Here is a 14,377-nt window from a genome sequence, read left to right as displayed (position 1 = left end):
TCTTTTTTTCTCCAAATACCAAGATTTTGCTGAACGTTTTCGCCTGTACCATTTTCTGGAGGCTTGTTAAAAGGTTTATTTTTTATTTGTAAAAATTGGCATACTTATATAAAGATAATGATGAAAAGGGATTTTTTAAAAAGTAAAAATCATCTGAGTGTGGGCCTGAAGTGAGACGCGCCTTCTAGAAACCAGCTGTTTTCATTTTTATGGAATTTTATAATTAGTTGTTTGTACCGTGGCTTAGTGGTTACTTGGAAATAAAGATGTGTCCTGCTGTGTGGACGGACCTCCTTCCTGAGGCAGCGCCGCTTGCATCCTGCTGAATATCTGACTGCTAAGATTCATCCATCGATGAAATATGTGAAACTAAAAAGATTTTCTGATCTTATAGATAGTTGAAGTATTGATAACACCAAGGAAATCTGTCACAATTTGAAAAGATAAGCAAAAATTTGATTTCCAGACACTACAGAAAAAGAAGTAAAAATGGTAAGAAAGTTTTTTTCTTAATCATAGATACTGTTTCTTCGTTCATGTACAAAAATGTTTGTAGTGTTTCCCCAAAGCATTTGATTCTTTTTTGTAAATTGAAGTAGTTGACTTACAATATCATATTGGTTTCAGGTGTACAACAGTAATTTGATACTTATTGTAGATTATATTCCATATAAAGTTTTTATAAAATATTGGCTACCTTCCCCATCCTGTTCATTGTGTCCTTGTAACTTGCTTATTTTATACTTAATAGTTTGTTCCTCTTAATCCCCTTCACTATCTTGCCTCCCCAAAGCATTTGAATCTGTAATCATTTTTCATTGGACTTTTTTCAAGTACATAGTGTAACAATTCTAGTAATACAGAAACGTGTAAAGTAAATGCCCCCATACTCCCACCACCTAGAGAAAGCACAGCTGTTATGTTTGGTTGTCCTTCTCAGGCTTTCAGATATGTTCATATAGTTTTATTTTCATATGCATAATTCTCAGTTGTACATCTTAAAAGATAAGCGTCAAGTTGCATTGTTTTTAACTAATTTTTCACATTTCCAGCGTCCAGTGAGAATTTTTGTGAATGATGATCGCCATGTGATGGCAAAGCATTCTTCCGTTTATCCAACACAAGAGGAGCTGGAGGCAGTCCAGAACATGGTGTCCCACACGGAGCGGGCTCTCAAAGCTGTGTCCGACTGGATCGATGAGCAGGAGAAAGGCAGCGGCGATCACGCCGAGTCCGAGAATATGGATGTGCCCCCAGAGGACGAGACCAAAGAAGGGGCCGGGTAAGTTGGTTTTGTAGGGTGGTTGTTTTTTGTGTGTTTGTTTTGTTTTTTCCTTTCTCCTTTCTAGGGAGACTGGCCAGGGTAGGGTTGGGCACCTCCTTTTCTAAGAAACTCCAGCCTTTCCAGGACCCCTGGGTTCTGGCCAGACGGAATCTCACTGAGCATGTGTTGGGCTGTTCCTCAGGGAGCAGAAGTCAGAGCACGTGACCAGAACCCTGAGGGGCGTGATGCGTGTTGGCCTCGTGGCAAAGGGCCTGCTGCTCAAGGGGGACCTGGACCTGGAGCTGGTGCTGCTGTGTAAGGAGAAGCCCACGACCGCCCTCCTGGACAAGGTGGCTGACAACCTGGCCATCCAGCTCGCTGTGAGTGTGACCGCCACCACTGGGGTTGGAGGGTGGTCAGGGGAAGAGGTGCCCAACCGCGCTGTGTGCCAAGAGGCACGCTCCAAACCCAGCCTTGCACCTGCTGTGCTCACACCTTCTGTAGGTAACAGGCAGGACGCTGCAGAGCCACCCAGATGCTCTGGCAGCCAAGAAGGGCCCAGTGCCTGCCATGCACAAGGCTGCACTGTTTTTGGGCCGCACTGGGCATGACCTTCACATCCAGACTCCAGTAATGGATGGGCGGGTGAGTGGATGAATAGGTAGCACAGTTGTTAACTCTTCCTCCCTGACACAAAGCTGGACATAAAAATATTTTTTTAACCGATTTATTTGTCTCATTACAAAAGTATTACGTAAATAATAGCCTCTGGCATTTCTTGAGCATTGACTACACCAGACTCTAGGCCAGGAGAGCTCTATCATTTCATCATAATGACTGAGATAGGGCTTTATTTTTATTTTTTATTTTTTTAAACATCTTTATTGAAGTATAATTGCTTTACAATGGTGTGTTAGTTTCTGCTTTATAACAAAGTGAATCAGTTATACATATAAGGGCTTTATTATCTAAGTATTTTCGAAGACGTGGCTGAGGTGTGGGGAGCTCAGTAACTGACCCCACATACCCAGCTGGTGAGGTCTGGGGCTTCAGAACCTCTGAGTGTCACTGCCACTCGGTGCCTCTTCGGGACACATTTACCCTGGATTTAGTGACAGGATAAGCAAAAGAAGAAAGTAAAGACTTCATTTCTTAGACACACTGTTCGTTTTCACGTGTGAAGGTATGTTCTGTCACGTGTGAAGGTACGTACTGTCACGTGTGACTGACAACTGGGGATTCAGGACAGAGGTCAGAATTGAAATGGTCAGTTAATTTTAATCTTTGTCTATAAAAAGTATATTAAGTGAAGAAAATTAAGTTGACGTAAATGTTTCTAAAGGAAAGACAATTTTTGTAAAGAGTATTTAAAGATAGATACAAAGAAAGTATATTTTTATCAGTTTAGCTTAGTGTTTTTTGACTGGGGCAGATTTTGCACCCCAGGGGACATGTGGCAAGTCTAGAGGTAGTTTTAGTTGTCACAGCAGGAGGAGTGGGGTGCTACTGGCATCTCCTAGGTAGAGGCTGGAGATGTTGCTCGAGGTCCTCCAGTGCACAGGACAGCCCTACAACCAAGAGGGATCTGGCCCAGAGCGTCCATAGTGCTGAGGTGGAGAAAAGTCAACTTAGGTTTTCCATAGTGCCTTTGTCCTCCCTGTAATGTGGTATTTACTTTGTTTTTCTTGACAAAAATCAAAAACGCTCGAGTTTTCTTGATCAAGGCATATAAACTGGTATAAGGAAGAAAGCAGAAGTCACAATTGTGAACGTCCTCTTATAGACACGTGCATTTGCAGCAAGTGCGTGCTTTTATAGGCGTCATATGATGACACTGTTCACCGCACACAGTTTTCATCACCCCACGTTCTGGGGTAGCTGCTCAGCCTGGTGTGGAAACAGCGGTGGCCGGGTGCTGTGCTTTCCGTGCGGTGTCCGGGTCAAGCCCTCTGCAGCCTTGTGCTGTCGGTCATGTCACTAAGTCCATTTTCCAAATCAGAAACCACAGTCGTGATGAGATGAAGTGATTTGTCCAAAGTTACACAACTGCCAAGCAACAAAGTGAGGATTCACACCCTCATCTCCTCCCAGACCCTAAACTCTCTTACCGTTGGCATTATAAAGCTTCCCGTGAAAATCACCCCTCTAAGTAGTCACCTCCTCCTTGGAGTGCCTGGAAGATGGCCAGAGACCTGTCCAGCAGGAGGGAGGTCCTGAGCCCTAGCTGAAGGCACTGCTGTCAGTCACAGCCCAAGAAACTGGCCTGTCTGCTGTGGTAACCAGGAGCTAAACAGAACTGTCGATAGCCCTGGGGGGGGAAGTGCGTTTGAAAGTTGCATTTTCTTTTGTAGGCTGTTACAGATGACAAGTACGAAATACTCCAATCTGTCGACGATGCCGCGATTGTGATAAAAAACACAAAAGAGCCTCCATTGTCCCTGACCATCCACCTGACATCCCCTGTTGTCAGAGAAGAAATGGAGAAAGTATTAGCTGGAGGTAGGGAGGCTGAGAAAGGCCAGCAGGACACTGGCAACTTGGTGTTCCCTCACGATTCAAACGTGCTATTCAGTTTTAGACTGCTTTGATAAAAGGATAGTGGTGTAGCTTTGACCACCTTTTGCTCTGAGATCACATCTCCCACTCGGTTTCAGTCCTGGGAGTTTGACAAAACGGTTGCACTAAAAGTGAGTAGCACTTTTCCTAGAGGATTGCACCATTTTTGTTTGTCTTAATCCTTGGATGTTCTCATCGGTGTTAAATGTGATTTTTTTCTGTTGAGTCAGTCTCTGGCCTTGGAAAAGCGTGTCCCTGGTGATCATAGGCTTTTTAAATTATGGAAGACAACCAGATGGTTTCTGCATGAGCATCACGTTGGACTTGTGCAAACAGCTTGTGTTGCAGCAGAACCGAGGGCTTCTTCATTTGTCCTCTTCCATTGGCTGCTTTTATCAGTTGCAGTGATTGAAATGCAAAGAGCTGATGCAGAGTTTTGGATAAAGTTTTAAACAATTGAGCGATTTTCAAATCAAGTCTTTGAACCTCAGACAGTGATAATGCTTTCACGATTCAAAGTCCACCCAGGGCCCCTCATACATCTCTGGGTGGATGTTTTTCAGTCACAACTCTCACACCTCAAAGTAAAGGTGACAGGCCTTATCCAAACCCCTGATGCACAGATGGCGGAAATGACAAACGCTCTGGTTTTGCTGCAGCACAGGCTCACGCTGTGCCCTTGTTGCTGTTCTTTGATTACCTTCGGTTCCGATACCTGATTCACTACCAGAGCCCTTCTAGTTTATCAATTTAGGGACGCTGGACCTTTGACCAACAGGACTCTCTCTGTCAAGGGCTGGGACTAGGGCAGTCCCGCCTGGTGGGTGGAGGTGGTCCCCTTTGCCGTAGACGCCTCAGGGGAAGGCCTGTGGGAAGCAGAGAGGGAGTGCATTTCTACTCCCCCCCCCCCACCCCCCGCCTATTTTTATTTTTTGGTTTTTGGTTTTTGGTTTTGTTTTTCGTTTTTTGCTAATGAATTTTTTTAGCATAGCTAATTTATTGGGAGATCCTGGGGAGGAAGCAAGGTAATAGTCTCTACTAGAAGATAGGATCCACCTATCTGTCCCCCTCCCCCATGGGATTATTCCTTTTAGAGTAACTTCCCACTTTTGTTTTTCTTATTGTTGTTTTTTTGTTTCTTGTTTTTTTGTTTTTTTGGAGGGGGCCTCTGATTTTTACGATCTCCTCTTGGGGCAGAGTTAAATGCACTTGAGCGTCTCCTTCCCTGGTCAAGGGTGGAGATGACTTGAGATTCTGGGAGCCTCAGCTGCCCTTTTAGGAAGCTGCCACATCCCCTTTCCACCTGACAGAAACCCCTTGGTCAAACTGTACCTTGTCTTCTTATTCCATCCATGAATAGAAACGCTATCAGTCAACGATCCCCCGGACGTTCTGGACAGGCAGAAATGCCTTGCTGCCTTGGCGTCCCTCCGACACGCCAAGTGGTTCCAGGTTTGCATTTTGTTCTTCTATTTGTCTTTCGGTAGAGAATTCCTAAGTTTTAAGTTGGCTAATTTTCACCATAAAGTTTCGGTAACATTGAAGAGCACCGTGCTGAACTTAGCACCTGCAGGCGTGCAGTTGCTAAAGGAGCACGCATAGACAAATTTGACACCCCCAAAGGAGGCTTGTGACTGAGTAGGTGGGTAGCTGCTGCTTTGTGCCAAGAGTAACATCATTCTCGTCCACTCGGTGAAATCGCTGCCGACCACACACTTGATGGTCGTGAACGTTCACCGTTTACCCTTGACAAAGTAGCACCCTGAGACTTGCGTTTTTCATGTTTGCCTGTGTTCAGGGAGGTGCCTTGGTGTGAAGAGCCTGTGCTTTGTTCCTCTAGGCCAGAGCCAACGGGCTGAAGTCGTGTGTCATTGTCATCCGGGTCCTGAGGGACCTGTGCACCCGCGTTCCCACCTGGGGTCCCCTCAGAGGATGGGTAAGGCACCTTTGTAGCTATAGCCACCCTGGGTCATGTGTGCAGAGACCTCCCAGATCCCAAGAATATGTTAATGGTAAACAGGCTGGAGTGGCCCGTCAGGGTGGGTGTGGCCGATACTCCAGTCATAGCTGCTCATTGAGCAACTACTGTGTGCCACACCCTGGGTGGGGATGAGAGCGAGACCAGACTCCCATGGAGGGTACACAGCTCAACCTAGTCAGGGGCCGGCCAGGTGGCACACTTACTATGACGGATTACACTCCGCGAAGACGGTTTTGTAGCTGTTCTTGGACAGGGGTCAGCAAACTGAGGCCCACAGGCCAATTCTGGCTAGTTGCCTGTTTATCTGTAGTTAAGAATGCTTTTTATGTTTTTAAATGGCTACATTTTAAGTATAAGTACCTATGTAACAGCTTCAACTTTGCCTCTTGGCCCACACAGGCTGCCCCTTTAACGTCTGGTCCTTTAAGGAAAAGTTGGTTAAGACCCACTCTAGGTGTCCTGTCTTCGACGCGCGCGCGCACGCACACACACGCACGCGCACACGCACACACGCACACACACACACACACGACAGCAGCTCCTCAGCATCAGCCAGCTCCCTCCTGGACACTGGCTAACTGTCCCTCTTGCCTTTCAGCCCCTCGAGCTTCTCTGTGAGAAGTCCATCGGCACAGCCAACAGACCAATGGGTGCCGGCGAGGCCCTGCGGAGAGTGCTGGAGTGCCTGGCTTCAGGCATCGTGATGCCAGGTTGGGGCCTTGTGCTTTGCAAGTTGCAGGGAAAGGACAGGGATTGAGGCCCTGAGGCCACTTCCTGGCGGGTCCCCTGACCGGGTTAGGGCAGCAGCAGCCCCGTGTCCCCCTAGGGATGAAGCATGTGACTACCCTCTTGCACCATCATATCCAGCCCTGTGCCGGCTCCGCAGCTGTGACTCAGGGCGGATCCGGGGCAGTGGTGACCCACTCCCACGCGAGCTCCACGCTCTGAGATACATGTGGATTATTTCTCTCACAGGCTGGATGCCGAGTGGGTCACCGAGCTCGGTGTGTTTTCCAGAGCTGGGTGTGGATGGGGCGCGGGGGGTAACGCACTTGGTTCCCTCAGCCAGCACAACTCTTCGGAGATGCTAAAAGATAATCCTCTGCATATCTTCCTTGTTTCCTGCCTTCAGATGGTTCTGGCATTTATGACCCTTGTGAAAAAGAAGCCACTGATGCTATTGGGCATCTAGACAGACAGCAACGGGAAGATATCACACAGAGTGCGCAGGTATAGTCATCGCCATTGCCAACGTGAGCCCTTACCCAGTCTGTAATCACTGGCTTCCAGTTCCATTACTGGGTATTCTCAGGGTAGCCACTGGACTCATAGGCTCAGGCTGGGGATTCTGAAGGTCAAGGGATCGTGCCTGATACAGGGTGCCCCAATCTGGGTTGCTTCTTTCCCCTGGCGCCACGCGTGGTTGTTGCCTGCCCCCTCGGCCTGCTCGAGTGCTGTTTTCAGACACCGAGTTCAGCGGGGAGATGTATTTGCTGTGCGGACTGCTCCAGGGGTCCTTCCCTCGCAGGCCCACCACGTGGCTCCGTGTGGCAACCAGTCCCCAGGTTGGGGTCTCCTGTAGTCCTCTCGAGGGGGGTGGTCACAGGCTGGCCTTCCCCCACAGCAAGGCTGGGCCCTGGCTGTTGGGGGACCCCTCACTGTTATAGGGGAGACCGTTAGCAACCCCTCAGCTCCCACCCCTTCCAGAAGGCATTAGTGAGAGCACACACGTTGGCTGGGAACACAGGGCGGCTGAGTCAGGTTCCTCTTCCCCTTCTCCAGCACGCTCTGCGACTTGCTGCGTTTGGCCAGCTCCATAAGGTCCTGGGTATGGACCCCCTGCCTTCGAAGATGCCCAAAAAACCAAAGAATGAAAACCCAGTGGACTACACAGGTAAGCATGGCGCAGTGCCCATGCCCAGGCGGGCGGTATCATCGCACGCTCCCAGCAGAGCCCTGACTGGAGTCTCAGCTGCTTCCGTCCTTGTCTCGTTTCAGTTCAAATACCCCCCAGTACCACCTACGCCATTACGCCCATGAAACGCCCAATGGAGGAAGATGGGGAGGAAAAGTCTCCCAGCAAAAAGAAGAAGAAGATTCAGAAGAAAGGTACCAGCATTCATTCATAGTCCTTGTTTTACCCTCCACGTGGCTTCAATTAAGGTTCACCCCAGAGTGAGTGGGATACTTCCTTTTACCTTCTCTTTCTCGGACATGATACTTAAGTCCTTTTAAGAATGGTTAAATAAATACAGCATGGGTATGGAACACAAGTGGGGTGCCTCAGCTGGTGACCGCAGGTGTGGTGTGCCCCTGGGAGTGGGGCAGGCAAGGCCTCGGCACGTGTGGCCGCCCAGTCCCCTGCCCAGTCCTCCACGTCGTGCATCAGGGCGCAGTCAGGAGAGGTTCCCCTGCCCGGTTCAGAATTGACTGACTTTCCAGAGCAACATTGGTGTGTTCTCTCTAGAGGAGAAAGCAGAGCCTCCCCAAGCGATGAACGCCCTGATGAGACTGAACCAGCTCAAGCCGGGGCTGCAGTACAAACTGGTTTCCCAGACCGGTCCAGTTCATGCCCCCATCTTCACCATGTCTGTGGAGGTAGACGGCAACTCATTCGAGGCCTCTGGGCCCTCCAAAAAGACTGCCAAGTTGCACGTGGCCGTTAAGGTGAGCACGGCGGCAGCGTCGTACGACAGCAAACCACTTCCCTCATCTTGCGCCCCTTCAGAGCCATCGTCCCATTTAAGCATGAGGCTAAAGGAGGGCATGCGCATACTCAAATGGTTAGATTTCCGAATGGTAGCCAAGTCACACGTGGCAAGAACGCCATCATCACTGTGGCTGATGGGCAGAGGGCCCCCTAGTGTGGCCGGGCATCGAGGTGGTCTTGGGAGCTACAGGAAAGCTCCTCCAGTTGGCTGGACGCCACCATAGGCGCTTCTGATTCAGGATCCTGGGTGTGGGAGGGGTTCTGCGTGGTTGAGCCCTCCCTCACTGGGGGCCTGGGTCTCCCTCCTGCAGGTGTTACAGGACATGGGCTTGCCCACGGGTGCCGAAGGCAGAGACTCCAGCAAGGGGGAAGACTCAGCTGAGGAGACAGAGGCGAAGCCAGCCGTGGTGGCCCCGCCACCTGTGGTGGAAGCTGTCTCGACCCCCAGCGCTGCCTTCCCCTCAGATCCCACTGCCGAGGTGAGCACGGGGTGGGAGGTGGAGTGCCCGGCAGGAAGCAGCAGGCGGTCCTGGGTCCCGTGAACCAGGACAGTTCCTGGTCCTCGTTCTCTTACCCCAAGAGTGTACCTTCCAGTCCAGGGGCCTGTGGAGGGAGTTGGGTGTGAGCTGTTGAGCCATGGCCAAGAGGCCCTTGCTGGTGTTGACCCAACATCTGGGGCTGCACTGGGGTGGCCTGCAGTCGAGGATGTGCCGTTTCCCCGGTAGATGGGGTGTGGGTGGAGGCGGTCCCATTGCTGGGAAGGCCACAGATGATTTCTGGAGACAGGAGTTGCGAGGGCGACAGCAGAGTAAATGGAGCGGAGGGCCTCCTCAGCCATGACGTAGGGGTGGCTGCCCTCCTCCACGTGCTGGAAAGCCCTTAGCTGAGTTTGTTGGTTTTCTTTTCTGTTTTCCCTGAGAACGTAAAACAGCAGGGGCCGATCCTGACCAAGCATGGCAAGAACCCTGTTATGGAACTTAACGAGAAGAGGCGTGGCCTCAAGTATGAGCTCATCTCAGAGACAGGGGGTAGCCATGACAAGCGCTTCGTCATGGAGGTTAGTGGTCCTGGGGGCGGTTCCTGTGGGGGCCTGGAGTCTTTGGAGAGTCCCCCCCGTCCCAAGGGGGGTGTTGGGTCACCCCAGACACGCATGTGTTCTTCCCAGGTCGAGGTGGACGGACAGAAGTTTCAAGGCGCTGGCTCAAACAAAAAGGTGGCCAAAGCATATGCCGCCCTTGCTGCGCTAGAAAAACTGTTCCCCGATGCCCCTCTGGCCCTCGAGGCCAACAAGAAGAAGAGAGCCCCCGTGCCTGTGAGAGGTGGACCGAAATTTGCTGCTAAGGTGAGCGGTCACCCCGGAGCTCTCTGACCTTGGCGTGTATTCTCTGGTGATTCGAATGGGAGGCGAATGTAACCCGTCTGTCTTCTCTCCCGTTCAGCCACATAACCCTGGGTTCGGCATGGGGGGCCCCATGCACAATGAAGTGCCCCCGCCCCCCAATCTCCGAGGACGGGGAAGAGGAGGGAACATCCGAGGTCGAGGGAGAGGGAGAGGCTTTGGTGGCGCCAACCATGGAGGCTACATGAATGCTGGTGAGGACCATTGTCCTGTGCTGTCCCAGTGGGCCCGGCCTGCTCCCTGGAGTGGGTGGGACCCCTGGGGCCAACTGAGATGCCAGAAGAGGCAGGGGGGCTGGCAGACCCACCTCCTGCCCTGGTGACCCTGTCTGTTCCCTTTCAGGCGCCGGGTATGGCAGCTATGGGTATGGAGGCAACTCGGCAACCGCTGGCTACAGTAAGTGTGTGTTTCTCTTTGTCTGAGCTTGGGGAGAAGCTGCAGCTTAGCTCCCATGGCCTGAGTTAGAGCAGGGTGGCCCAGCAGCAGGAGCCTCCCTGAGGCTTAAGGGCAGCTGGCACCCATTCTCGGTGGTTAGGTCAGGCGGTCCTCCAGCACCCCCCATCCTGCAAAAGTGTCATTTATTCTTTAAATGTTAATGCACACACTTGTGTGACTTGAAAGTTCATTAAAAGTCAGAATTTTAAATTTCTCTGCTTTAAGCCATGCGAAGCACCAATCCTGTGAATATACTTTTCCTGACAGTGCACAGCTCTTGTCTTGAGAAGGAGCCTTCATTGGGGGGTTACAGGAGCAGAGAAATCTAAAACATGAATTTCAAATGTGGCGCTCTGTGCCATTTTTCAAAAGAATTCTAATTTTTTTTCTCTGCTCTGTCTCCCCCTTTTGTAGGTGACTTTTTCACAGACTGCTACGGCTATCATGATTTTGGGTCTTCCTAGAGCATCTAAAAGTATTGCACACAAAATCAACTTTTTACTCCAATTTTCTCGAACTCCAAAACCCAAAGTGTCCGTGCTGTGCCCTGTGCTTCACTGGGTTTCTCAACCGTGGCTTGTCACCGCAGCTTGTCTGAAACTCTTAGCCTGCAGAATTTAAGACAATGGCAGTTTTTATCGTGATTTGCCTTTGAACTTGGTCATATTGAAGTTCACAATAAGTGGAAAACAATTTTCAGAGAATGCGTTTTTTGTGCAGAATTGCACAGAATTCTAGAGCCAGCGTTGGTCAGCATCAAGGCAAAAGCCCACCTTTGCTTTTTATGGAAAGCATTACTTTATTTAAGAGACAGATAATGATGCATTTTAATCTACCTTTGTCTTAATTTACAGCAGGTTTTGTATGAATTTTTAACCTTTTAACAAATTCCCAAATCTGGTTGATGCCTTTGACAGTAACGATTTCACCACATCCGAATCCAGAGCAACCGGCCTTTTTTCTTTTGTTTTTTCATAAGCATGTGAAACGTTGGGAACGTTGGGAAATTGTATATTGTGCGAAGTTAACCTCTTCCACCTTTTGTAAATGCTCTGGTGGGTTCTTGTTCCGGGATGCAATGTTCTGTGGCTGCTTTAGCTAGAGGTGAACTCTCAAAGGTATCAAAACTGTGCTTCCACTATTAGTGCAAGAAACAGACAGGCTTTAAGGAAGAGAGAATGTGGAATTTTGCAAGTCGTAATCACACCTGCAAATGCATGGGATTCTAGAGGTTTTTTTCTTTTTTCCTTTTCTTTTCTTTTTTTTTTAATGGGGCTTTAAAAATAATCAAGCTGGAAGAGCTTAATACATAGCACAATTCTCCAGTGAAGAGCCAAGCCTCAGCAGGGCCTGTGCTGCTGGGCGCACATCCACGGCAGATTCCAGAAGGCCTGCAAAGCTTCTGCCCTCTTACCTTAGGGTGCAGGCTTGAGCTTGTGTGGCTTCTCCCTTGTGCGCAGAGGCACACAGAGGCGTTCTGGCTCTTGAATGAGACCCCCGTCTCTTGGCGGGAGTCCTTCTTGGGAATGAGTATAGTTTTGGCTCTGGTCAGCAGACTTCTCTGCAGCAAGGCCTGCCTCTGCGTTGACTTGCAAAATTTTGCGTTTATTCAGTCAGGCAAAAAATTGGTCAAAATGGTTACTACATAATTTGTTCCCAGGGGTTTGAAACATTCAGTGAAACTTTTTAAAACTTTGATTGCATGATGTATTTTTTTTTTTTCCTAGAAAGTTATTGTTTGAGAATAATGTCTTTTTATACCAGGAAATAGTTATCCTGAAATGACGTTGAAAATTTCCCCTCCCCTTTATTATTATTATTATTTTTTTTTAATCAATACATGTTAAAGTAACAAGCCCTCAGTCCTTGGCGTCTTCATTCATTCCCACGCTGGCGGAGGGGCGAGGATGCGCTCAGTGCTGGTCGTGGGCAGCCGAGGTGGTGGGCTTCCGAGAGGGTGTCTGCAGGGGACCTCCCGTCCTCCAGCCTCCTTGAGAAGCCTTCGCGCGTTTACTTTCCTGCATTGTGGGACTCGTCCTTCTCCTTGGTGTTTTTGGCTTTGGGTGGGGTGGGTGGAAGGGTCTAGAGAAAATTAACTGATGTCGCAGATCAGTTCTATCCAAATTATTGTTCTCAAAACCACCCAAGACACAGCGGTGTGGGGCGTACATCTGCAGCGGGTGGAAGGAATTAACCCCCATTCAAAAGGCAGGAGATCCTTGGTGCTAAATACGGGAAGGAAGGACAGGGTGTGTGGGGAGCGTCCTCTCCCCGTCCCCCCACCCTGGGCACAGTGGCCACACCAGGCAGCAGCCCCGGCTGTCTGTGGCAGGGGCAGCGGCCAGCCGGCACAGGTGCGCCCAGGCCCGCCTGCTCCAGGAGCCCAAGAGTTCTGCAGCCCCTGTGTGAGTGCTAGGGATTGCCCGGCTGGGTCGGAGGGCCACCCACGTGACCTGTCTTTCCTCTTCCTGTCGCCTCTCCTTAGCTGACCCATGCCCCGTCAGTCCATCTGAGTGGTGGGGCTGTGTTAACAAACCTGTCTTCCGGGGTCTGTACCTCGTGACCAGAGGGGGGACCCACCGTGACATTCTCCACTCCAGGGCCTGAGAATGTGGCGGTCTGGCTGCACGCTTGTCAGTCCTGCCCCTGGGTCCTGCCTGCGCCTGGCAGCTGTGCTGGGAGTAAGGAGGGGCCCTCTGGGGGGGCCACCCAAGGCAGTAGCTTGAGGCCCCACCTGGGTGTTCTGAACCCAGCCGTAGTGTTTCATTCCCCCACGAGGCTGTGGCAGTCACACCAGGGAGATGCCCCAGATCATTGGGCTAAGTCTCCATTCGGTCCTCCCAGACCCAGGTGGACCAGCTGGTCTTCCAGGAACGACTCTGGCTTTTAGGGGCATCGTTACAGAGCATCTCCTGGGGTCACCCAGGACTGGGACTACACAGCCTCTTCCCAGCACAGCAGGGGGGAGGTGGCGGGGGCCAGCTGCTTCTTTGGGGCTTTGCTTTTCCTCTCACCGTTGGGGACATCTGGGTAGCAGTCAGCTAGTCGTGATTGTCATCCCGCGCTTGGAGCCCATCCCATTGTAATGTTGACATCCGCTGCGAAAGCTGCTGCTGGCCTGCTGTCGTGCCGCTGCTTGGGCAGAGAGCCATTGTTGTCGTCAGCTGATGGGTGAGTGGGGCTGAAGGCTGGGCCAGCCCATACCAGGCTGCTTCAAGGACCGGAGCCGCTGCTCCTCGCTCTCCTGCCTCTTTCCGTCTCTCCCGGCCTGGCCAGTGGGCTTGTGGGTCAGCCTTCAGGGCCCACAGCTGTGACCTTCCCTCTCCTTCCCCTCCCCCGCCTCTCGATCCTCCACCTGACCCGCTGCCTTCCTGTTTAGGTCAGTTCTACAGCAACGGAGGGCATTCTGGGAATGCCGGTGGTGGTGGCGGCGGCGGGGGCGGTGGTGGCTCTTCTGGCTACGGTTCCTACTACCAAGGTGACAACTACAACTCACCAGTGCCCCCGAAACACGCCGGGAAGAAGCAGCCGCACGGGGGCCAGCAGAAGCCCTCCTACGGCTCGGGCTACCAGTCCCACCAAGGCCAGCAGCAGTCCTACAACCAGGGCCAGTACAGCAACTACGGCCCCCCGCAGGGCAAGCAGAAAGGCTATAATCATGGACAAGGCAACTACTCCTCCTATTCAAACTCCTACAGCTCCCCCGGAGGCGGGGGCGGATCAGACTACAGCTACGAGAGCAAATTCAGTGAGTTGGCTTCCAGAGCCGCCAGGGGTCCAGGCCAGCAGCAGATCCCAAGGAGTGGTGGAAGCTCAGCCCTGCCCCAACCTGACCTCTGGTGGAGGGACCGGAAGGAAGCCGGGTGGTGCTGGCTGCAGGGCGGGCGTTAGGAAAATCCTGAAAGCAGGGTCCCCTGGCCCAGGTCTTTGCTGGTCCCTCCCTGTTGCCTTCTCCGAGGTCCCGGAGGCTGTGGGCTGAGGCTGGGGCCCAAGGGTGGATAGAGCCTGTGAGTCTGGGCCAGCTGTTGCGAG

The 14,377-nt window shown here is 51.3% G+C and overlaps 1 protein-coding gene across 7 annotated transcripts in view; it reads left to right on the top strand.

The window, feature by feature from the left end:
• ILF3 (interleukin enhancer binding factor 3) overlaps window positions 1-14,377 on the top strand; it is a 28,302-nt gene that overhangs the window by 11,954 nt on the left and 1,971 nt on the right. For 2 of the 7 annotated variants that reach the window (XM_082380183.1, XM_082380184.1), the window contains 17 exons: window positions 395-492; window positions 1,053-1,282; window positions 1,467-1,644; window positions 3,616-3,763; window positions 5,181-5,272; window positions 5,661-5,756; window positions 6,400-6,511; window positions 6,934-7,031; window positions 7,584-7,695; window positions 7,800-7,910; window positions 8,269-8,468; window positions 8,823-8,990; window positions 9,431-9,568; window positions 9,677-9,853; window positions 9,951-10,104; window positions 10,253-10,306; window positions 13,725-14,093. In XM_082380183.1, coding sequence (XP_082236309.1) covers window positions 490-492; window positions 1,053-1,282; window positions 1,467-1,644; window positions 3,616-3,763; window positions 5,181-5,272; window positions 5,661-5,756; window positions 6,400-6,511; window positions 6,934-7,031; window positions 7,584-7,695; window positions 7,800-7,910; window positions 8,269-8,468; window positions 8,823-8,990; window positions 9,431-9,568; window positions 9,677-9,853; window positions 9,951-10,104; window positions 10,253-10,306; window positions 13,725-14,093 — 2,440 coding nt within the window. In that variant the 5' untranslated portion in view covers window positions 395-489. Of the gene's footprint in view, window positions 1-394; window positions 493-1,052; window positions 1,283-1,466; window positions 1,645-3,615; window positions 3,764-5,180; window positions 5,273-5,660; window positions 5,757-6,399; window positions 6,512-6,933; window positions 7,032-7,583; window positions 7,696-7,799; window positions 7,911-8,268; window positions 8,469-8,822; window positions 8,991-9,430; window positions 9,569-9,676; window positions 9,854-9,950; window positions 10,105-10,252; window positions 10,307-10,759; window positions 12,203-13,724; window positions 14,094-14,377 lie in introns of those variants that run through there. The other 5 variants (XM_082380185.1, XM_082380188.1, XM_082380189.1 and 2 more) reach the window with 5 other exon arrangements.

Source organism: Balaenoptera borealis (genome assembly GCF_965194805.1).
Source record: "Balaenoptera borealis genome assembly, chromosome: 2".
In the NCBI taxonomy this organism is placed as follows: Eukaryota; Metazoa; Chordata; class Mammalia; order Artiodactyla; family Balaenopteridae; genus Balaenoptera; species Balaenoptera borealis.
This window is presented reverse-complemented; position numbering and strand designations above follow the sequence as displayed.